Source organism: Salarias fasciatus, chromosome 10 (assembly GCF_902148845.1).
Source record: "Salarias fasciatus chromosome 10, fSalaFa1.1, whole genome shotgun sequence".
NCBI lineage: Eukaryota > Metazoa > Chordata > Actinopteri > Blenniiformes > Blenniidae > Salarias > Salarias fasciatus.
In genome coordinates this window covers 20975544-20999798 of record NC_043754.1, presented here as the reverse complement: position 1 = coordinate 20999798, position 24255 = coordinate 20975544, and the positions used below count along the sequence as shown (strand labels likewise).

The 24255-nt window shown below is 47.5% G+C and overlaps 1 protein-coding gene across 4 annotated transcripts; it reads left to right on the top strand.

Moving 5' to 3' along the window:
• The first annotated feature begins 629 nt into the window (after positions 1 to 629).
• Positions 630 to 24215, top strand: LOC115395341 (glutamate receptor 1-like). Of its 4 annotated transcripts, none has more exons than XM_030100841.1 (18): positions 630 to 966; positions 2558 to 2692; positions 6943 to 7182; positions 9279 to 9463; positions 10279 to 10332; positions 10664 to 10822; positions 10960 to 11127; positions 11204 to 11308; positions 11409 to 11540; positions 11619 to 11825; positions 11901 to 12116; positions 12216 to 12339; positions 12416 to 12539; positions 13640 to 13838; positions 14057 to 14304; positions 18138 to 18252; positions 22563 to 22697; positions 23422 to 24215. In XM_030100841.1, the coding sequence occupies exons 1-18, from the start codon at positions 828 to 830 to the stop codon at positions 23629 to 23631; spliced, it is 2895 nt and encodes a 964-aa protein (XP_029956701.1). In that variant the 5' UTR covers positions 630 to 827; the 3' UTR covers positions 23632 to 24215. The 4 variants fall into 4 exon arrangements, with proteins under 4 accessions (XP_029956701.1, XP_029956702.1, XP_029956703.1 ...); XM_030100842.1 differs by lacking the exon at positions 18138 to 18252 and adding an exon at positions 19111 to 19225 and having other exon boundaries at positions 11430 to 11540; positions 23422 to 24214; XM_030100843.1 differs by having other exon boundaries at positions 11430 to 11540; positions 23422 to 24214.
• The last annotated feature ends 40 nt before the right edge of the window (positions 24216 to 24255 follow it).

Sequence of the window (24255 nt, the reverse complement as noted above, 5' to 3'; positions counted from 1 at the left end):
GTTCCTCAGAGGAATCAGAGGGACAAACAGAATTAAAGCCATTATTATATAAATGTAACAAGCAGGTTCTCCTGACACTGAGCTGAACTGTTGAGTGAACACACTCTCTCTCCAGGTGTATTTTCACTTATTGGAAAAAAGAGTGAAAAGTGATCAGTTTGTATGTTAACATCACAAACAAGCTGCAACAAAAACACTTCTACATGACAGAAAAGACCCTGACCAATAAACAAACAAACAAACAAACAAACAAACAACTACACTTCTACCTGGTTTCTTTCATAACCAGTCAGTGTGCATGCACTAACACACATACACACACGGTGTGTGACTGTGTACGTGTGTGTGGTTGTTTTGTGCTGACTGCACAGATGTGTCTGTGCCACTTAGTTTTCAGACGTCTTAACAACCAAGACGCTTTCACCTCCACAACAGAAACACACCAGCTCCGTGTGTGTGTGTGTGTATGTGTGTGTGTGTGTGTGTGTGTGTGTGTGTGTGTGTGTGTGTGTGTGTGTGTGTGTGTGTGTGTGTGTGCCTCTCTCTCTCTCGGAGTGTGTGTGTGTGTGAGAGAGGGGGAGCAGCTCCTCTCCGGCCGTCAGTCGGTGTGTGTCGGGACGCGCGGCGGAGCTCTGCTGCGGCTCTGGATGTTGGATGAGACGGTTTGGCTCACGCACGCAGCGCACACGCACGGACAGGACCGGAGCGCGCCGCCGGTGGATGTGTGAGCGCGTGTCCGGGCTGCGGTGGATCAGTGGCCGCCCCGCCGTGAATGGGATTGCTCCGGTGGATCCGCGTCTCCCGTCGGTGCAGCAGCTGGAGGAAACATGCGGAGCCCCCCGGTTCTCCCCCCGGTGCCCCCCCCGGTGCTCCCCCCGGGGCTCCCCCCGGCTCCTGCGCTCCTGCTGCTGCTCCTCCTCACCGGGCTCTGCAGCGGCACAAGTTTCCCAAGTAACATCAACATCGGTGAGTGCGCGGCGCCCCGCACGGCTCCGGTAACCTGCGGGACCCTGCGGGACCCTGCGGGGGAGCCGCGGGGACTCCCCCCTCCACCTGCAGCCTCCACTTTAACGTCACCGCTCCCGCCGGTCACCGCGCGCTCGCGCCGTTCATCAGCCTCCACGCGCGCCTCTTGCACCGCGAAACTGATGTTTCCCGCCAGTAAAACCTGGCGCTCCCGGGAAAGCCCCGGTGCTCGCGCCCCGATCCTGAGGGCCCCGGTCCCGGTGCTCCGGTACTCGGGGCTGTCAGCAGGTGTTATTATCAGACCGCAGTCATTTCACTTGGTTTTAATGAAGTCTGCGTAAAAAGAGAGCACGTGAGAGAGGAATTAAAAAAAAAAAAAAAAATCTGAAAATGTTTGAAGATGACGATTTAAAGTAAGATATTTTTTTTGTTCAAATCTTTTTAGGATTGCACAAACAACAAAATAAATCAATTTATAAGTACTTTAAACCATAATCCCCACATCCGTATCTCATTATTCTGTCAGTTTCGATCTTTTTCGTATTGACCAGTTCCGATCAGTGAAAGTGGTTTAAAAAATCCTTATTTGGTTTTTATAATGAATCAGAAAATCAAACCTTTTTTTCTTTTTGAGATGTATATTTTTAAAATTGATATATGTATAATTAAAAAATTAATTGTGATTACAGTTTTTTTTTCCAAGTGATTAAAAAAAATATTTTTCAAAATTGCAATCTTTTGAAAACGTAGATTTTTGTGATGATTTTTCATCATGGACAAACTGAGACAAAGTGTTGAGAGCGTTGAGTGTTGAAAATCCTGAATTTAATTTGCTGAACCAAGATACATTACAGTTTTTTTCTGTCATTTTGATAGGAAAAGTACAAATAAACAGATTTTTTTTTCACTGTAAAGAAGAGAAATAGGAACATGTTCAAATCCAACACACTCAATGTCACGTCACTTTCTGGAAAGTTTTCATTGAATCATAGTGAATTCCAGCCCTTGTCACAGGAGGGTTGACAATGCGAACCCTGCTGGGAACAGAAGGGAAGTATTGTGGCGCCCTCTGGTGGTGAAGGTAGTCATGGGAACAGCAATGTTCAATGTAAAAACATCTAGCCAAACTCAAAATTCAGCACACCTCAGATCCCAAGACAAGAGTGATTTTCACTGATTTCAGTGATTTAAATGTTCATCATTGATTCTCAGTAATTGTGAGATTCTGGAATTTCAGAATGGAATCAGAACAACACGATGTGTCTCTGTCCTGATCTCTCAACTGTGAAATTTACCACAAAACCCTGAAACCTCAAGTCAAGCACATGAAAATCAATCAAAATGTGGATGTGTTTTACTCGATCTTCGAGGGCATTTGGGGTGTTTACATGACAGTGGTGCTTGCTCCATCGCCATGGAAAAGGGGGAAAGATTTTTGACAACTTTTCTAAACCAAAAACACAAAAATGCTGCATTTTCTCCGGAAAGGTTTTGCTGTAAACGGGGACTCAGACTTCTGATTGTTTTTACCCAGCCTCACAACAGGTGATAACTGCCTTCAACATCTGTCTCTGTTTGCCCCCCACGACAGGAGGACTTTTCCCCACCGGCTCCCATGAGTACGAAGTGTTTCGGTTCGCGCTGGCGCAGCATCAGGACGTCCCCAAACTGGTGCCCCAGGTGGACATGGTGGACACCGGGAGCAGCTTCGCCATGACCTACGCTTGTGAGTTCACCGCCGCAGCGGACGAAGTCCACATTTAGAGGGGAATTCTGTCAAATGTCTGGAGCTCCAGCAGGACTGAGCGAGTGTGAGTGATCTGAGCAGACAGAACGTCTTTATTTAAATGGCGCCGGGGTTGCTGCTCGCTCCGACTGAGCGCTCCCTCACAGGTCAGCGCTCCGTTCAGACTCCTTTCAGCAGAGGTGGGATTTGGGGGCTCGCAGCGGTAAACGGAGGCGGGCTTTAAAAGAGCAGACAGCAGCACTAAATGGACCGCGGCCCCGGGGAGCGTTCAGAACCGTGCAGGAGCTTCACACTACAATGTGCTGACCTTGTTCTGCTGCGAGTTTACCAGCCGGCGCTCTTACACCTGAATGCAGCGCGCCGCGCACAAAGAGTCCGCTCAGCCGCGCACGAGGCATTCGAGGGCACTTCGCTGCAACGTGCACGCCGATAAAGTGCACAACGAAGCAACGCTCACGTCAAACGACTTCAAACACACCGTACACTCACCAATCATAATGGGCACACCATAGAGACCAACATGCGCAGAAAACACAATGTGCACACACACAACGTGCACAATGTGCACTTAATCCGATGTGCACAAACACAATGGGCGTACCGCACAATGTGGAGGCCAAATCATGTGCGCACCACAGAGCGTGCACTTCAAAAAGCGTATACACACACACACACACACACACACACACACACACACACACACACACAGTGGACACCAAACAAGGTGCGCACCAGATGTTGCAACATGCGCATCGACATTGTTGCCCACTGAGCAACAAAACGTGCACGCTGTGGCACGGCTAAACCACGTGCACGTAGTGCGCACGCCGAAGCCTCAGCTGGAGATGGTAGGAGCTGTGAGGTCGTGACCCGAGGGTCATGTGATCTCCGCTCTCTGCCCTCAAGTGCTCATTCTGCAACTCGTCTACTCCCACTTCACTTAGCAGACTTTGATAATGGCAGAGTGCGCACGCACACACACACACTGCAGCCCTGCCTCCGTCTGACACGGCTTCTCTCTGATTTCTTTAGTGGTTCAGAGTGTAGAAGTTTCTCTGTGGTGATGAAGTGTCTTGAACACGACTCAGCAGATCTGAATGGGAGACGAGTGATTTTTTTTCTGGGTCGTGCTCCGTGAGCGAGGTTCTGCTGCAGAACCGTCGGTGCTCCGGACGCCTCTCATGCCAGAGACTCAAAGATGGTGCATTTTTCAGACGTGCGCTGAGCCTCTCACAGAAAATGCAGCGTTCCATGAACGCCTCACATGCAGACTGTGGGTGAGTTGTTAGTGGCGTACGTGTGTTGTGTTAAATACAGCTGTTTGTGCAGTACGTGTGTGTAGTGGACACACACTGTGTGTTTACAGTATCTACAGTGTGTTCTGTCGGCGTTCAGAGTTGATCCTGTCTGTTCTGCTGCAGTTCTCTCGTCTCAGAGCGCAGAAAGTGTCAGACTGCAGAGCTGCAGCAGAAACACACTCCTCTTTTTTTAACGACAGTATTATTGTTATTTCCAGCTGTTACTGGCTGTTACCATGGAAACTCTGGTTCACAGGTGTCATTGGGCAGTTGCCATGGAAACACTTTGACATTACAGTGAAAAAGAATCGAATTTTGGCTGAAAGTGTCATGTGTTACTGTCTGACTCTGGCGCTGTCCTACAATCTTTCCCTCTGTTATTCTTTGACTCTGTTCTCTGAACCAGGTTTCCTCGCACCGCAGCTTAAGCTTCATAGCTTTCATAGCTTCAGTCACTCTGCACTTCTTGTTCTGTCTTTGTGTCTTCGTGTCAGATCTAAAAACACTCAAACAGGAGGAGCTTCTGTTACATTTTACTCATTAATTACAAAACATAAGGCATTCTTAGTTGCTTTATTTCTAATTTGCCTAACATATCAATGATAAACAGCAGCATGCGAACAGATCTGATGATGAAAAGGATGAGATCGCATCGCTTGGGTTGATGAATATAAAGCTTGGTGTTTAAAAACTGTGGGAAAACCGAAGTTTGTCTTTTTTCCCCTTATTGCTCCAACAAACGCTGAGTTTATTTCACTGTTAGAATGGAGGATTTAGCTGTATAATAAGACAGAAATCTGCAAATGGAGTCGATGATGTATTTAAAACAGTTTTAACCAGAAAAAAGTTGCTTCTTCAATCAATTACTGAGATGAAAATTAAAAAAATAAACGAAATACATACAAAATTTCAGAATTCATTTTGAATAAACACAGATGGATTTAAAATAACTTATTTAGGATTTTACTGATTAAAAAAAAATCTGTGATAAAATGTGAAAGCAAACAAGAAGTGAACATTCTGATCATTGCTGCCTCTCCTGTTCCCTGAGAGGAGACGGGTCATGATGAGGAAAGGTGAGAATGTGAATGAGCGGGAGGAGGAGGAGGAGGAGGAGGAGGAGGAGGAGGAGGAGGAGGAGGAGGAGACGCAGCCTCAGCTGTGGGCCCAGCGGCGTGTGTTGTGTTTGTCGTCTGAGGTCGCCGTTTAAATAAAACTTGGTCTGAAAGCCCGAGGAGGCGAGGAGGAGGAGGTCAGCTGGTCTCCTCCTCGCTCAGGTTCACCTCCTGTCACAGCGGACTGCTGTCACTCTCGCCCCGGACTCACTCTGGATTCAAACGGCTTCCGTGGACACAGTCCTGACTCCACGTCCACACAGCGTCCTGCCCAGCGTGGACGTCTTCCTCCTCTCTCCTCCAGCCTGACTCTCGGTGTGATCGGACTCACAGTTTGTTTTTAAATCGCCTCGGAGAGCAGAGCAGACCGCCGAGCCTCCGGCCGACCTTCATCCATGTGGAGGTGTGAACTGACAGCCACTGATTTTAACCGTGGAGCAGATGAAAACTGAGGTTGATTTGTTGATACTTCCAATTTGAGTCTTTGTAGAAACAAGGAACACAGTCTTTTACAGCCTTGTTTTCTCTTCTGTGTCTGTCTGCTGTCCTCAGCAGCAACTTTCATTTTCGTGCTTTAAATTTTAGTGGGTTTTTTTTTTTTTTTGCATGTATTTAAATTCCCTTTCAACGTTTCACACACTGACCAATAAAACTACCCTCCGATCAGTAATGACATCGTGGCTCTGTACAGCAGCGGGACAGACCGTTGGACATGGAGCAGACGTAATGGGGCAGTAATGGGGGCAGATGTAAGTGGATTCCCGCTCTCGGGGCCTCATTGATGACAGAGGCGACAGATGTTCGATTCCCGGGGGTCGCGCATCTGGGCCCCATCGCCGCCGCGTGTTGTGACCTCCACGCTGAGTCCCCCGAGCTCCCCGCGTCTGTCACCTCCCGCAGAGGAGCAACGCCTCCTCCGCCCTAATGCTAAGAGACAGACACCTCGTTAGCATGATAGCGCTAGCCCCGGGGCTGACGGCTATTGTTGGCATGATAGCACCACCCGCGGGGGTGGGGTTATTTATGGCGCTCGACTGCTCCTTCGAGGAGCCTGATGGAGTTAAATACAAGCTGCAACAAGGACACACACACACGAAGGAGGACAGGGACTCACTGCACCATCTGCTGGAACGGAGTGGAATTACAAAACATCATTTTCCAGACTCTGAAGTGTAAACGCCACACTTTCTTGAGGTGAAACCCTCGCAGTGTAAAGGAGGCCTCAGGTAGTCACGGCTCTTCCTGTGGTTCTACCTGAGGATTTCCAGGTGCCGAGGCAGCGGATGTTCTTCCACAGAGATGCCGAATAGCTTTACAGGCGTAATGCTGCTTCGTCAGCAGAGAGAATTATTCCGTCTTCAGACTTAATCCCGAGCTGTAAAGGAGCTCCGCATGCGGAGTAATTAGATTAGAGCCGTTGTGTGAGTGGAGGGATTTACAGCAGCTCCACAGATAAGGACGCCTTATCGTCCGTTAGCTTATTACCGAACGCAGCTTTCTGCTGCTGGCGGGATTAAAAACAAAGAGTGAAGCAGATGAAACAATGGCTTTGTGTGACAGATGTGGAGGATTAAGAGTGTAAGACATCACAGGCGTGTCACAGGAAGCGGAGAGCGCTTTTATTAATATCCACCAGAAATACACGTCTAATGAAAAACAGAAGCGCCACTCTTCCTCTGACCTGGATTCCTGTGGACAACTTCAGAACGAGTCGCATCGTCAGGACGTGGAGACCGAGCACGCATTCTGCTCCCGCCACCTGTAGAACAGCTGTGAACAGCTCAGGGTAACTCTAACTCTCTTGCGCCCCCTATAGTCTGCTCCCAGTTCTCCAAGGGCGTGTACGCCATCATGGGGCTGTACGACCGGCGCACCGTCAACATGCTGATGTCCTTCTGCGGCTCGCTGCACGTCTGCTTCGTCACGCCGTCGTTTCCCGTCCACACCAACAACCAGTTCGTGCTGCAGCTGCGGCCGCCGCTGCAGGAGCCCCTCATGGCGCTGCTGGAGCACTTCAGCTGGGACCGCTTCGTCTACATGTACAGCTCTGACTCAGGTAGGCGGCAGGTGGCCTCTCCGAGGGGTTCACCAGCATCGGGAGGGGCGCGGTCAATCAGCAACATGAGGGGCGGGGTCAATCTGGTTATTGAGTGGAGGGTAATGAAACTTCAAGAAAAACACATTTCACAATTTCCTGGTTTCCTTAGGTTCATAACCGGTCAGTGTGCACTAACACACATATACATAAAGTGTGTGTGTGTGTGTGTGTGTGTGTGTGTGTGTGTGTGTGTGTGTGTGTGTGTGTGTGTGTGTGTGTGTGCAAGTGACCTTTATCCAAACACACTGACAGATAGAAAAACTTTTTCCACCCTGACTCATCCCATAATTGTCCCTTGTCATGTTTCTATGGAGACAGCTCTGCCTCTCCTCTCCTCCTCTCCTCCTCCATCTCTCCTTTTTTCCTCCTCTTCTCCTCCTGTCAGCGTCTCTGAAGATGTCAGTTTGAAGATATATTTGTGTGTGATGTTTGAGGAGTCTTAAAATAAAGTGCTGGATATATTTAGTGGTGTGTTTGTGGTGGATCTCTCAGCGATGTGGGTTTTGAGTCTCACTCAATGTGTTCACAGCCGCTTTAATTGGACTCTTGTCTTTGTCCCAATTTACATGAACAGAACTCTAATCTATGTACTGCTGGGGTCACGTCTCGTCACTGACTGTAGGGGGCGATAGGCATGCTGTCAGGTTTCCCGCTTGAGTAAAGACGACCACCCCCGACCTCGTGTGATCCATTCTTGACCCCTGCTGCTTCTTGACACCGTGCCGATGAAGACTCAGAACAGAAGATGTGGTGTTGGACTGACGTCCACCTGCTGTTAACCTGCTGTCCATCTCATTTTGTCCTGTTGTTTTTGTGTTGATGGTCAGATTTTCACCTCATGTTCATGTGCAGTCACTTTGTCAAGGACCATTGTTTTCTTATTTTTGACTCTTTATATTTGTCATGTTGAACTTTCGTTGATGTCCAGTTTGTGTTTTCCTTCTTGTTGACTTGTTAACTTAACTGTTGTTGTCCATTTTTGCTTCCATTGTTTTCTTTGTATTTGTTTGTTGTTGGGTTTTTTTTTTGCCCACATGTGTTTCACATTGTTTAATGGTATTATCCAGTGGTATGGTATCCAGTGTTTACACATGTTTTTCTCCGGTTTTAGAATTAGTTTCAGCAGTGTTGGAGCTCAGGTGGAGCTCTGCTCTTGTTTCTGGCTCTGATCTGCGGTAAACAGCACTTTCTCCCATCTGGACTCGTTGGTTCTTTTTCTCAACGATTTATCTGTGTCTCACTTTTATTTTCTGTCTTTTATTCTCCTGCTCCGTCTCAGTCCTCCACTCCACTCTCTCCTCCTCTGTTCTTTTTTCTTCCTGTGCCCTTCTTTTCCTCTGCGTCTCCTCCGCTCTCCCTGCTCGCTGCTTTAATCGTAAATAACATGAACTCTGTATGTTTATGGAAATTAGAAGCAGTACAAAGAACAGATTAGTGTCCACATGTATAAAACTCTCCCTGTATGTTTCTATTTATATCTCACATCTCTCATTATTACTGCTCTCTTTGTGCCTCTCTCTCTCTCTCTCTCTCTCACACACACACACACACACACACACACACACACAGTCAGTCGCTGTGTCTGTAATTGTAGTCTGTACGTTGTCATTAACACACTTGACTGGCCGCTCTGAGCATTAGCAGCAGCTGTAAACAGCGTCACAGAGCGGATGCTAACAAGCAGCTGCCTCTCTCTTTTAAAAACAGGGACGAGGCCACGACTGTGTTCGTCTGCCTAACTGGCTGGCATGAGATGATTTTTTTTATTTTAATCGCTGCATGATTAGAGATGATGAGGCCGAGCTGGACCTCGGGGACGCAGAAGCGGTCTGACAGTGCGGCGCTCAGCATTCATGAGAAACATCTCCTCTGTTTGGAAACAAGTGGAAGGTTCTTGGAAAACAAGGGGATTTGGAGTTCCTCAGGGATCCAGTCTGGGTCCCGTTCAGTGTGTCATGAACAGCCGAATCAAATCCACAAAAAAAAGACTGTTATTTGAATTTGAAATGGTTTTTTCTGTGTGTGCATGTTTGTGCGTGTTCGTGCGTGTGCAGGCCTGTCGGTGCTGCAGAGGATCCTGGACACGGCGGCGGAGCGTACCTGGCAGGTCACCTCCGTCAACCTGGACACTCTGACTGAGGCGTCCTTCATCAAGCTGCTGACGGATTTGGACTACAAGAAGGAGTTCCAGGTCGTCATCGACTGCGAGCTGGAGCGCCTCAACTCCATCCTCAACCTGGTAAACTCTCTTCTCCCCGGGAAACATCGTCAACTTGCTAAACCGGGCGCAGTGGTGGCCTAGAGGTTAGAGAGGTGGGCATGGGAACCTGGCCAATCATTCCTTATTACCCGGTAAACCATCTTTAACCTGGTAATCCATTATAATCTGTCAGTCGGGATGAGGATGGTTCATTTCACCATGAGTTCTTCAGCCCGTCTCTGCCTACTGGGTCCTGAAGCCGAGAGTCCTGTTCTCAGTGCAGTTCTCAGGAGTTTCAGCTCTCCGTTTGATGCTTTTATTCATTTCAGTTTTCTTCATATGAAAAAGAGATTTGCTTCTTCCTCTCTCAGTAAATATTCACCTCCTGCAGGACACACTGGTTAATTTTTCATTTTTCCAGTGCTCTCTTTGATCTGTTGTCGAAAACATTAGTGCCGATCCCAATCCGACCTGGAAGGATTTGGGCCGCTTCCAGACGTCTGCTGACGTCTGGCTGCTCAAAGTCTGCAGGGGAGAACACCGACACCAGGGTTTAGTGTCGAGGAGGGGGAGGTGGAGCGAGGGAGGTGGAGGAGGAGATGGGCCGGAGGCAGGAGGGATGAACAGGAGTGAGTTTTTGACAGTTTCTCCTCCTCCTCTCTCTCCTCTCCTCAATTTCCCCTCCATCATCATCTGCTGACTCCTGAATCTGATGAAAGTCTCTCACGCTTCTTTCTGTCGCTTTTTTGAAGGAAGTGCGCGCGCGCGCACACACACACACACACACACACACACACACACACACACACACACACACACACACACTTCTGACTCTGCATTTCTCTCTGCACCAGATCGCAGCTCAGAAAAGAAACCTGAAGAATTATCACTACATTCTGGCCAACCTGGTGAGTCTGGATCTCTGTCTGTGCACTTGATGAAAGAGAGCAAGAGGGAGGGAGCGAGCGAGAGAGAGAGAGAGAGAGAGAGAGAGAGAGACAGAGACAGAGAAAGAAAAATCTACACAAACATCTAAAAGTAAAAAAAATTAATTATTGCAATATTGCTTGTTTAAAACAATAATCGTGTATGTGTGCTTGTGCATGTGTGTGCATGCGTGTGTGTGTGTGTGCGTGTGTGTGTGTCTGTGTGTGTGTGTGTGTGTGTGTGTGTGTGTGTGTGTGTGTGGTGTGTGTGTGTGTGTGTGTGTGTGTGTGTGCATGTGTGTGTTTTTGTCAGGGCTTCCTGGACCTGAACGTGACAGAGTTTCAGAAGCTGGCTCCGAACGTGACGGGCTTCCAGCTGGTCAATCGCTCTGATGCCGCTGTGATGAAGGTCAATCAGGACTGGATGGAGTTCGACAGTAAAGACCTGAAGCTGGCCCGCCGGAGGCTACGGGTAGCACATCACAACACTTTACCTCAGTACTGCACAGAAATACAGCCGCACACACTGCTGTGTAGTCCTGCAGTACGGCGGTGACGTTTGGGGGTTACTGCAGCGCTACACGGTACAACTTCCTGTCGTCCTCTCAGTACACAGGCGCCCTCACCTACGACGGCGTCACCGTCATGGCGACGGCCTTTCAGAACCTGCGGAGGCAGCGGATTGACATCTCTCGCCGCGGCAACGCAGGCGAGTGTCTGGCCAACCCGCCGGCCCCGTGGGGACAAGGCATCGACATCCAGAGGGCGCTGCAGCAGGTACACACACACACACACCTTGGTAGTTCTCGTTTCACTGCGCCTATAACCAGGCGTGTGTGTTGTTTGTCTCCAGGTGCGTTTGGAGGGTCTGACAGGTCACGTACAGTTTGACGAGCGGGGTCAGCGCACAAACTTCACTCTGACTGTGATGGAGCTGAGCCCTGCAGGTCCCAGAAAGGTGCTGTTTTAGGTTTTATGTTCGGGTTAACCCAGTCCTGGTTCCAGGCTATGTTGCATGCTTTGAGTGAGTAGTAAACCTCCTTAATGTCGAGCTGAAGTTTTTCCGTGTCGTCGCTCAGATCGGCTTCTGGAACGAGCGCAGAGGTTACGTCAACACGGCGTCCTACAGACCCATCCTGGAGGACTTCCACGGGATCCACAACAGGACCTACGTCGTCACCACTATATTGGTAAGGCGGCGAGTGGCCGCTGTTTCCATGGTTACCCAGCGAACGGAAGCATAGCGACGTCCATCTGTGTGACCGCAGGAAGCCCCGTACATGATGCTGAAGAAGAACCACGAGCAGCTGGTTGGAAACGACAAGTACGAGGGCTACTGCGCCGAGCTGGCCTCCGAGATCGCCAAGCACATGGGCTTCGCCTACCGCCTGCAGCTGGTGGGCGACGGCAAGTACGGCGCCCGGGACGCCGAGACCAAGATGTGGAACGGCATGGTGGGCGAGCTGGTGTACGGGGTGAGTCTGATGGAGGTGGGGGGGGGGGCTGAGTGAGGTTCATGCAGTGACAGTACCTCCCCCCCGACCCTGCAGAAGGCGGATGTCGCGGTGGCGCCGCTCACCATCACTCTGGTGCGAGAGCAGGTGATCGACTTCACCAAACCCTTCATGTCTCTGGGGATCTCCATCATGATCAAGAAGCCCACCAAGTCCAAGCCGGGGGTCTTCTCCTTCCTCGACCCGCTGGCCTACGAGATCTGGATGTGCATCGTCTTCGCCTACATCGGCGTCAGCGTGGTGCTGTTCCTGGTGAGAGAGAGGACGCCACGGTCAAGCCACGGTCCTCTAGCTCGCTGCTGCCCCCCGCTGGAGGAGATTTCAGAATAAACCCTGTGCTGTGTCTGGCAGGTGAGTCGCTTCAGTCCGTATGAGTGGAAAGGAGAGGAGTCCGACGATGAGGAGGAAACAGTGCCTTCATCCAACTCCAGAAGAGCTCCGGCCACATCTTCAACTGAAGACCCACACTCTCCAGGTACTGCACCTTCATCATCATCGTCATCGTCCCTCTCCTCCTGCTCTTCCTCAGTGTGTCTCTGGTGTGTCTGCAGGGTTTTCAGAGTCTCAGGTCCAGCAGAAGGAGAATCCAGAACACACCAATGACTTTGGGATCTTTAACTCTCTCTGGTTCTCCCTCGGAGCCTTCATGCAGCAGGGCTGCGACATCTCCCCGAGGTACAACACCTGCCCCACCTGCCCCACCTGCCCCCGCCAGAGCAACTACAACCCCCCCCCCCCCCCCCACACACACACACACACACAGACACACACACACACACACACACACACACACACACACACACACACACACACACACACACACACACACAGTGCAGATCCAGAATAGAAACAGCCTGAGGCATCAAATGCAGCGCTAACATACAATAAAGCCGGCAGCATGTCACACAATCTTTGTGTCTGATAAAAGTGTGTGTGTGTGTGTGTGTGTGTGTGTGTGTGTGTGTGTGTGTGTGTGTGTGTGTGTGTTATGTTGTCGGCCCCGCTCTGTCTCCCTCTATAAACACGTCAGAGCCGTTGGAGGAGATTCGATAAACCTGGAGTCATCATTTTCCCACCCAGCTCCTACGCCCGTTAAATAATGGATGTACTAGGAATGAGAACCAGACTGTGATTGGTCGATTTTGTACGAACCCCCCCGCCCCCCAACTCCTGCATTAGACAGTGGGCCCGATTCGCACAGATTCTATTTTAAACGTGTTCAATTACACACTCGCCCAGATAAATTTTCATGTTATGAACTAAGAATGACACCAAGAGTAACGCCACGCTCACTGAGGAGTATTTAAATGAGGGTTTTCAGTGCTTCACACTGCTTACCAGTGTTGTATGTATTTGTCTTTGTGACCTGCCTCCACAGGAACAGAATTAAATAAGAAGGAAGTTGGTGAAGGATTTTCTCATATATTCTAAGACAATAATGAAACTACTGAAAGGTGAAAAAAATTGTTACAACACAGACACCTTTAGCAGAGAACCGTGAACCAGTTTAAATTAAAGTGGTTCACGGCGTTTAATAAACACAGTTGTTGTTGTATATCTGTATGTGTCAGCAACCTCCACGTTCTCCTCAAACAGAACAGAAGATATATAAAACAAAACTGGTCTTATAAAGTCCACCAAGAAAAGCCGTGGGGAGCCAGTTGAGGAAATGCCTCTCAGTAACAGTAACAGCAGTATCTGTGTTTTAAAGGCTGATGTTTGATGTTGTATTTTCTAAATTGATGAGTGGATTCTGGTGTGACTTCTCTCTCCAGGTCTCTCTCCGGCCGGATCGTGGGAGGCGTCTGGTGGTTCTTCACCCTCATCATCATCTCCTCGTACACAGCCAACCTGGCAGCCTTCCTCACCGTGGAGAGGATGGTGTCGCCCATCGAGAGCGCCGAGGATCTGGCCAAGCAGACGGAGATCGCCTACGGGACTCTGGACGGAGGCTCCACCAAGGAGTTCTTCAAGGCGAGGACTTTCCCTGAACATTCACACCGACTGACCAATCGGAAAACGTTCTCTCCCTTCTATCAAAAACTGGGAGCAGAATGAAAGTCTTCCAAATTTTTTCATAATATGTAATGAACATGATAAATATTGTATTAAACATGAGGAGAGAGTGACAGTAAAATATGTAAATCAGCTCAGAGTCTGATCAGATGAATTTCTCTGGTTTGGTTCATCAGCGGTCAAAGATCGCCGTGTTCGAGAAGATGTGGTCTTACATGAAGAGCGCTGACCCGTCAGTGTTCGTGAAGAGCACCACAGAGGGCGTGATCCGAGTCAGGAAGGCGAAGGGGAAGTACGCCTACCTGCTGGAGTCGTCCATGAACGAGTACATCGAGCAGAGGAAGCCCTGCGACACCATGAAGGTGGGCGGGAACCTGGACTCTAAGGGCTACGGGGTGGCCACGCCCAAAGGATCGCACCTCAGGTACATCCTGGTGTGTGTGCGTGTGTGTGTGTTATTTGTGTGTGTCCTGTGTTTTTGTGGGAAATGTGGGCAGAGCCTGTGAATTAACTTTAAAAGACAAAACGCCACTGCTCTTAGAGTCCAGTTTTTTTTTTTTTCAGAGTGACCATAAATCATTTGTTTATCAATCAGCAATCATCCAACTTCCATAGCTCTACGTCGCCTCCCGGTGTTCACCCTGCGTCCAAAGCGAGATCACTGAATAAACCTCTGAATTAGTGCAATTCAGTGATTTAATTTAAATCAGCTTGTGGAGTCCAGCAGGGTTTTTGTTTTGGGATCACTGAAATTCTTGTTTTTTTACTGCTGAATCAGGTTGAAACAAAAAAAATAAATTTTATAAATATTCATAAGAAATAATCCAATTAGAAATTAGAGACTGATTGATAGAAATTGATTGATCATTTTGTGAATTAAAATTATGAATAAGAAAAGAGATGCTACAATGTTGCTTTCTTTTTTTTTTTGTTTTAATCTCCGTAACAATTAGATGTGGTGTTCCTCAGGGAACCGTACTGGCACCTGTTCACACTAATCTGATTCAAGATGCGTTTTACTCTCAAGCATCCACAACGTGTCTGTGTTTTACACTGTTCGCTGTGCCTGTCTGTCTGTGCCTGTCTACCTGTCTGTAGCTGTATGTCTGTCAGTTCGTTAATCTGTCTCCCTGTCTGTCTCTCTCTCTTCTTGTTTGTCTCTGTTCACACCTGTCTGTTCCTGTCTGTACATGTGTACCTGTCTGTCTGTTCCTGCCTGTCTGTCTGTACATGTGTAAACATGCCTGTACATGTCTATCTGTACCTGTCTGTAGCTCTCGCTCTCTAAACGTGCCTGTGTTTCATTCGCCAGCGCTCTGAGTCTCCGTCTGTCTGTCTGTAAGTGTCGCTGCTGTCAGGTAAAACCTTGTATTAGCACAAGCTTGGAGATGATGCTAGCTCCGTCATGCTAACTTGTTTAGCTTCGTGACTGACTGTCTCGTATGTGTAGAACAGCTGTGGACAGCTCAGTGTAACATTGTAGCCTCTTCATGTTTTTTTTTCTTACATCTACAACCAGGAAGTAAAACAGCAAAGTAACAAGTAGCATTTCCGCTGTAAGTTCAGACCCACATCATCGACTCACTGTGTGCCGTGACGGCGCCGCCTGCAGGTCAGACACGGAATTAACACACGGGTGTTTTCAGTAAATGTGTTTTGTTTTGAGAGAACCGTCAGAGCAGCGAGCAGCTGCATGTTTTCTGTCGTCTTCGATGAAGCGAGGAGGAATCGGAGGTCAGGCCGCGTCGAAGCCTTTTGTGTTCAGGACGATTTCAGAGTGAGACAGGAGGTGAAAAAAAAAAAAAAGTGTGTTGGTGCTTTACCTGCCAGCAGCACTCGGACTCCTCTTCTCTCTCATCACTTGCCTAGGTATCACCAGCTCCACGTTCGCCAAATCGATCGACCTCCTCATAGCTGCACGATGCTCCGCCCCCATCTGTTGCTGTGGGTCAGTGGAGAGTCCTGTTCCAAGATGTGATTTGTCTTTCTTTAATGTCAAATACCTGATCATGAGGAGTTGAGGCCAACTCTTCGTCTGTTCTGCACATCAGGTTGGAACAGGGCTCTGTTTCTGCTGGTCACACATGTCATTGGTTTCCGTCCGCCAACATGGCATCTCAGAACTCATTACAAAGCTCATCATCCAGCATGAAACCTTTGACCGTTGCAGCCCGTCACCATGGAGACGGGCTGGAGATTAGAGGTCAAACGTGCTAGATGAGTGCAAACCAGTGATTCTTTCTCTTACTGTCGAAAAAAATCATCAAAATGTAGAAAAAGAAAAAAAAGTGCAATGAAAAACCTTTGAGAAGATAAATCCCACAAGCAACTTTTAAAATGTTGAAATATGAAGAAAAGGTCACACAACTTTCTTACATTTCTAATGAAAAATAATGTTTACTGCTACTCAGTTTTAATTGTTTGGAATGAGAAATTATGAAGAGGGAAAATCATCTGGTTTTTACAAAGAGGGTGAGGAATGTGTGTGTTTGTTTGTGGGGGCGGGGGGTATAATCGATGATGGTGGTGGTGATGGTGGTGGTGGTGATGGTGCTGATGGTGTGGCGATGGTACTGATGATGATGGTGTTGATGGTGATGATGATGGTGGTGGTGATGATGATGGTGTTGATGGTGGTGGTGGTGATGGTGCTGATGGTGTGGCGATGGTGCTGATGATGATGGTGTTGATGGTGATGATGATGGTGGTGGTGATGATGATGGTGTTGATGGTGGTGGTGGTGATGGTGTTAATGGTGATGATGGTGTTGGTGGTAGTGGTAGTTGTGGTGGTGGTGATTATGATGGTGGTGTTGTGGTGATGATGATGGTGTTGTGGTGATGGTTGTGATAGTGGTGGTTGTGGTGGTGGTGATTATGATAATGATGATGTGATGGTGGTGATAATGGTGTGATGGTGGTGGTGGTGATGGTAGTGGTGGTGGTGGTGGTGGTGGTGTGATGGGGTGGTGTGAGGGTGTTGGTGGTGATGGTGTGATGGTGTTGGTGGTAGTGGTAGTTGTGGTGGTGGTGATTATGATGGTGCTGTTGTGGTGGTGATGATGGTGGTGTGGTGGTGGTGTGATGGTGGTTTAGGTGGTGATGTTGGTGGTTTTGGTGATAATGGTGGTGATGATGATGATGATGATGATGATAATTATAAGAATGCTTGGTAGCACTGGTTGTTAAAATCCCTGGAGGTTGTCATTATGTGGTTGTCTTGATGATGTTTTTGGTGACGATGATGATTAGGGCTGCAACTATTACTCGAGTAACTCGAGTACCTCGAGTACAAAAAATGATCGAGGCAAATTTTATACCTCGAGGCTTCGTTTAGTTAACCTCACGTGGCGATGAGGTGCGCGCGCACGTTTGTGTGTGAGGGAGAGAGAGAAAGATGTGGTGTGCGTGTGTGTCACCCGGATTGTTGTGATTGCCCGACACATCCAAGCGATGCCGAACCGGTTACTGACACCTGTCCCATCATGAATTCCTGTCCGCTGGGGTCTGTGCAGATCGACCCGCGGACGTTCGCGCGCAGCCCTAATTTTTTGACTGCGATGCGTGTACGTGCCGGTCACGCCGGTATACACTTGAACCAGATCGCCACAGCAAAAAAAACATGCAGTAAAGTGACTCTGAAGTAATCAGGCTGTTGCTACAAACACTTCCAGAGAATGGACAACTGGTGGATGGAGAGAGCAGATTGTCGGGAGGGATGAGAAGGTCTACCGACAGAAGTGAGAGTGAAAGTGTAATCGCTCGGGTGCCGCCCCGCGATTCAGAAACAGAAAAGGCTAAATTAACTCTAATACTAAATGATAATAGACTAACAATGTATGTGCTTCATTTTCTATAAATGTTCTGGAATAAAAGAGCAGATAAACACTCTGGAGCAACAGAAAAGCTCCCCGAGGATGCGTGCATCAGTGTGCATGGATGGAAGGCGCACCACGTGAGCCCAAAATGTAGAGCACTCGACTACTCGAAGAAATAATCAACATGGTACTCAATTCCAAAAATACTCGATAGTTGCAGCTCTAATGGTGATAATGATGGTGATGGTGGTGTGGTTGGTGGTGGTGATGAAGATTTTGTGATGAACTTGATGGTGGTGAAAGGTGATGATGACTATGATGATGTGGTGATCTTGATCTGTTTTGCAATGATGATGATGATGATGATGATGATGATGATGATGATAATGATGATGATATCGTCTCATTAACCCTTGCCTGCCTCTCTCCCCTCATGGTAGAAACCATGTAAACTTGGCAGTGTTAAAACTGAACGAGCAGGGCCTGTTGGACAAATTGAAAAACAGATGGTGGTATGACAAAGGAGAGTGCGGCGCCGGGGGAGGGGACTCCAAGGTCAGAGCACCCGAACCCCTAACCGCTAACAGCCGCTAACAACCACTAACAACTGCTAACGACCGCTAACGACCGCTAACCGCAGGCACACCGGGTAACCGGCAACTGCCCGCAGCTCCCCTTCACTCAGCGACCAATCAGAACTCGTGCTGGTCTTTGTGAAACTCTGATCGACCGAGTGCTTCACTGAGACGGACATTCTGACGTTCAGAGTCCTCACAAACCACCGTAAGTTCACTCTCTGTGGTGGTCTCTGGTTTTTTACCTCAATCTACTGCCTCTTAATCCTGAGCCACTTTCTTGGAGATTTGAACAGATGACAGATCATCTTCAATCCAACATGTTCGGCCCACAGTGTTGTCATTTCTGAAGGAAATAGAGCTACAATAAGCCAGTTATCCACTTAGCGGAGTGTGTGAAGCACTCGGTGTGACCAGTGAGTTGCTCTCGCTGTAAACAGCTGACATTGGGCCGGTCTCCTGCAGAACGAGGCGGGGGACATGTGGGAGTGTGTTCTGCTCTTGCCGGTTACCCAAAGTGATATCGTAATACACATCTCGTGCGTAGGGAGTCAGGCCAGGCCGAGCTAGATGGAGTATTAACACATATCACTTTGACACTCTGTGAGCAGTCTTCTCTCCGTGTGCTCGTGCCTCTCTGTCCGTCGTCTTCTCTGTTCTTTGGTCCTCGTCTTCTCCGTTAGCGTAGAGCGGCTCCTCCGCTGCCGGTGCCTCTCTGAGCTGCAGCTGAACAATAACATAAGATAACATGGAGGTGCATAATGTTATTTATGTTATTCCCCCCCCCCCCCCCCCCCCCCCCCCCCCCATCCCCCTCCCTCCCACTCCCACGCTGAAGAATCCCAGTAAACCTAGCAGTACTGAAGCTCAATGAACAAGCCGTCTTAGACAAGTTGAAAAACAAGTGGTGGTATGACAAGGGGGAGTGTGGACACAAGGACTCCGGCAGAAAGGTCAGTCATCCAGCCACCCGGCCTGATCCCAGCTCATGTGTTGGTACCCCTCCTCTCCCCACCCCGACCCCACCCCCCTCCATCAGACCCCAGCAGGATCCCTCTGAAAATAAAAAAAACAGAAACAACTCCTTCCTCCCCTCATGTGGATTTATCACACTTTTATTTTCAGATCTCCTGGATTTAAGTTGATTTAATTATTACCTTTTTAAATGTTCAGATGTTATAAAACATCTGTGAGTTATGGTTAAAAATGCAACACTTTCACAAATAAAACTTAAGTTACACTTGTTTCAAAGTTCATTTTAGTTTCATAACCTGCCTGTTCTTTACCTTAGTTCAACCCAAACACACTGAAGTAGAGGGAAAATATCTTTATGGTGACAGATCCATGAGAAAATCATGGCAACAGATGGTTTCACCCTGATTCAGATGCTGCTTTAAAACTCAGAAGGGTTTTGGACCCATTTTCCTTTTTTAGTATTTTTTCAGCTAAATTCTACATCAATTCAGAATAGCTTTCTATTCTAGTTTTCTATTCTATTCTATTCTAGAATCAATAGAATATAATAGAATAATATAGAATAGAATAGAATAATATAGAATAGAAGCAAAGTTCTATTCTATTCTATTCTATTCTAGAATAGAATAGAATAGAATAGAATAGAACTTTGCTTTTAGACTCTTAATTCATTTTAAAATCAGTTTCAGTTAGTTTCTCAACATCAAAAGAAACATTGAAATCAGGTTTCTTAGCTCCTCCTTTAAAGTGGAAGCTTTTATCTTGAATAGTTTTTGTTTTCAGGGTGTATCTGTGGGGCTCCGATGTATTTTTATTTCATTCTGAAGGAGTTTCTAACCTCTCCTGGTGGACGAGTTGAGAAAAAGGCGATTTCTGTGACGTTTTCAGAAATTTAAAGTCTTTGACTATGCTAAAACTCCCAATGTCAGCAAAATTCTTTCATTCATTGGCTGAATTTTAATGGTCTGTTTTACGACCAGCAGTGTATAAAAGTTTTAATGAAAAACTAAAACAAACAAACAAAAAAAAAATCTAGCTAATATTGATACTGAAATTTAAAAGGCAACATAAAAAATTTTTTTGATATTGCCTTTTTGCCTTTTAGACCCTTTTAGATCAGTACTGCGACCCCCAGTGGAAAAATTGAGAAGATAAGCTGCTTAGTTTGAATTTATGCGAGGTGACCTTTGGGCCAACTCGAGGACCGGAAGTGGATTTGAGTAATACCGCTCCGGTACACTGGGTGGCAGCAGTAAGTCTCTGTGGTTCCGTTTCTGGTTCTGTTTGGTGTTCGGATTTTCTTCTGGTTTCAGGAATAGTGTCTCACTGCACCGCCTGCTGGTTCAGGGTGGTATTACAGGGTGGGTCAGACTGGCTAGTTAGATTTTTTTGATTTTTAACTTTCTGACTAGAGTCACAAGTGTAACTTTTAAAGGAAGAAAAATGAGGAAAATAAAACAAACCCAGTCGCAGAGAGACATGAAAACCACGTCACATGGAAAAAGTCTGATTTTCTCAGCCTCCGTCTGCCACGGCTAACAGCCCTGATGACCCCACCCCCACCCCCACCCCCATCCCCACACACACACACACACACACACACACACTGTACGCTGCTCTCCAATCTGTCGTGTACCTCCTGTTCTGAGAACCAGAGCGTGACTAAAACCAGGGAAATCAGTCAGTGGAGAGCCGGACTCGCCGCTCGCTCTGCGGCTTCACCTCGGCTGCTCCCTCAGTGTTCCACCACAAAGAAAAAAAAAACAGTCCGTGTGAAGCTCCAGTCGCCACTTCCAGTCTGAGGTTCACGCTTTCTGGCTGCTCTTTGAACACTTCTGCATGTGGACACAGAGAGCAGTTCAGGTCTGAGTTATTTCACATTAAGGTTAGGCCAGTTCATATGGGCTCATTGTGATGCAGATTTGAAACTATGAGTTTTACATTTATTTACAAATTATAAAGCTATTTTAGACTTGGAGCTAGTTTTAGATCAGATGGCTTTAGTTTTAGTTCCGTTTTGTATAGATTTATGATGTTTTGCTGTAGTTATCGTGGGATTTCAGTCTAGTTCCAGTATTAATGAGTCTCAAGTCTGAATTTGGTTTTATTCCAGTTCAAGTCTGATTGTTACTCAGTGTTAGTCTACTACTAAATCTTATTAATATTAAGCATAATTGTTTTGTAGTTTGATTCCATTCATTCTACGCACATTATGTAATTGAAGTATTAGATGGGTTTCAGTGTGATTTCAGTTTAGTTTTATTGTGATTTTCTTTTAGTTTTCATCTACTTTCAATCCAGTTTTAAGTTTAGTGTAGCTTTAGTTGATCTAACTTTAATCCAGTGTTGATATTTAAATGTTGTCGAGTTTCACTTGAGATTTTTTTCTACTTCTAGTCCTGTCCAGTCTTGTTTGATTCGTTTTTCATAAATTTTTTTTAAGACAATCAAAGGAAAAGAAAACTTAGTTTTGAAATAGGGTAATTCTGAATTTTAATTCAAAGGGACTTCCTATGTTGAAGAAGCTGGTAGCTCGAGGCAAATGCGACAGTTTGGAGAGGAAAGCTGGTAGGCCTACATCACTTCCTGTGGGAGATAAGCCCCGCCCGCCTAGCCCACCCCCTACTTTTGTGTGTTTTACAAGGCAGCATGCCATTGGATGAGAAAGTTAAGTCCCGCCCCCAAACAAGATCCCAGCAAGATGCATGCCCGATTAAAGGGACCAGTGCCAATCAGGCAGCTCCCGTCTGCTTTTATTCTGAAATTCTGTTATTCTGAAAGCGAAGATTAGAAATTTTATTGAATTTTCTTCCTCTTGTTTGAAGTTGCCTGCATGAAAGAGGTCAGAGGTCAGAAGCTGCGACTCCAGGACACACAGATGAGCTGATCTTCCCATGAAGCCCCTGGGAACGTGAACCACTTCTTAAAAACAGAACTTAAAATAAATGTAACTTCAAAAAAATGTATGAATGAAATGAACAGACATTTTTTTGGGGAAAAATCTATTTTACTTGTGTTTCCCAAGAAAGTTTTGAGGTCGAAATGTGAACAAAAGTTTTCACTTTATTGTGAAAGTTTCAACTTTATTTCTTCCAATTTAAAAATACAACCTTTAGTGAGCAGTTAGCAGATTTGGGAGATTTTATTCTTGTGGTTCATGAATGAAATTCAACACCAGATGCGAGCGTCTGTGTCGCCGCTCCAGTCCCAGACTCTGAACCCTCTATCAGAACGTTCCGGCTCAGTCGGCGATGCCGTCATCGTCTGAGCCCTGATTGGCCGTCCCCTGACTCCGCCCCTTCTGCGTCGACGCAGGACAAGACGAGCGCGCTCAGTCTGAGCAACGTGGCGGGGGTCTTCTACATCCTGATCGGCGGGCTGGGCCTGGCCATGCTGGTGGCACTGGTCGAGTTCTGCTACAAGTCCAGGATCGAATCCAGAAGGATGAAGGTCAGAGTGCAACGCCACTGCGGTGACGTTTACCACAAACGTTATGACAAAGTTCACAATGACGTTTACATTCATGGTAAAATTCACATTCAAGCTTGTATGAAGTTCACATGAAAGTTTTTACAACAAGAATTTTTTTCAAGTGACTAAAGGTCAAAGGTCACCCTTCCTGTGGATTTCTAGATAAACTGATGGAATTGTTCAGAGGGAGGGTTTGATCGCAGCTGCAGAGCAGAGTTACCTGCACTGCAGCTCCTGATCAGCAGAGGAAGAGCGACTCGTTTACTCCTGTCCGATAAATTATTGATGCTCATCCATAAATATTCCATCAGGACCTCCTGCAGCCAAACATCCTGCACGCTGCGAGGCTGCTCGGTTTGATTCTGCTGCTCCGGTGGTCAAACATGTTTTATTTAAAACGATTCGGGAATTTTTATTTGACTTTCACCTGCAATGTGTGAGGGGGGAGCTCATTCCCCCCACGACGCACCTGTTAAGGTAAAAGAGTTAGCTTTGAAGTTCGAGGACTTAGCCTTGAAGTTAAAGGAGTTAGCCTCCAAGTTAGAGGAGTTAGCCTTGAAGCTAAAAGAGCCTTTAATGTCATATTGCATTTTGTCCCCACACAGCAGCCAATACAAATGTCCTAATGTTTAAGCCCCGCCCCCAGCTCAGACATCACTCTCTGATCATTTCCGTCACACTGCGTCTCCTCCTCCTCCTGCAGGAGCTCATTGACGCCGCCATGATGAGCACCAGCCTGGGAGGGATCGCGCTCGCCGGAGGAGGAGGAGGCGTGGCGGCGGCGGCCGCGGCGGCCGCGGGGGGGTTCGGAGGAGGAGTGGGCGGAGCAGGAGGAGGCGAGAATGGGCGGGTGGTAGCTCAGGGTCTACCGTGCATGAGCAAGGCCGGCGGTCTGGGACTGACCTCCATGTGATCCAAACCGAGGCCTCTGATTGGACTGCTGTCATTCGGAGGTGGAGGAGGAAGGAGGTGGAGGGGCAACTGAAGGAGATATGTCTTCAGGCTGTCAGCAGAACTCTGAACACCGGAGAGCACCTGAACGCATCACCTGAGGGAGGAGCCACCAGGCTGCAGCGCCTCCTACTGACTCCACTCAGAGAGCACAGCCTCAGGCTGACCTCCTGCTCCTCCTCCTCCTCCTCTGCAATAACTGACCACAAGGTGGAGCTCCAGACTTTTTTTAAAGAGTCAGACTGAAATGCACCTCCTCTCTCACTCCCCCTGCTCCTTTCTCCTCTTCTTTCTCACACCTCATCTCACACATTGCTCCTCCTTTCTCTCTTCCTGTTCTTTTCTCCTCCTGATGCTTCTCTTTCACCTTTTCTCATACATCGCTCCTCCTCCTCCTCCTCCTCCTCCTCCTCTCTGTCAGAGGAACTGAGCATGAAACTTTTTTACGACACTTTGTTCAGACACCTCCAGGAGGCGCTGCTCCGCCTTCACTCCAGCAGCCTCCAGATGTCTTTATTTGTGTGTTTGTTTGTTTTGGACACGATTCAGATTATACAATAAAAATAATGAAAAATTATAAATATGT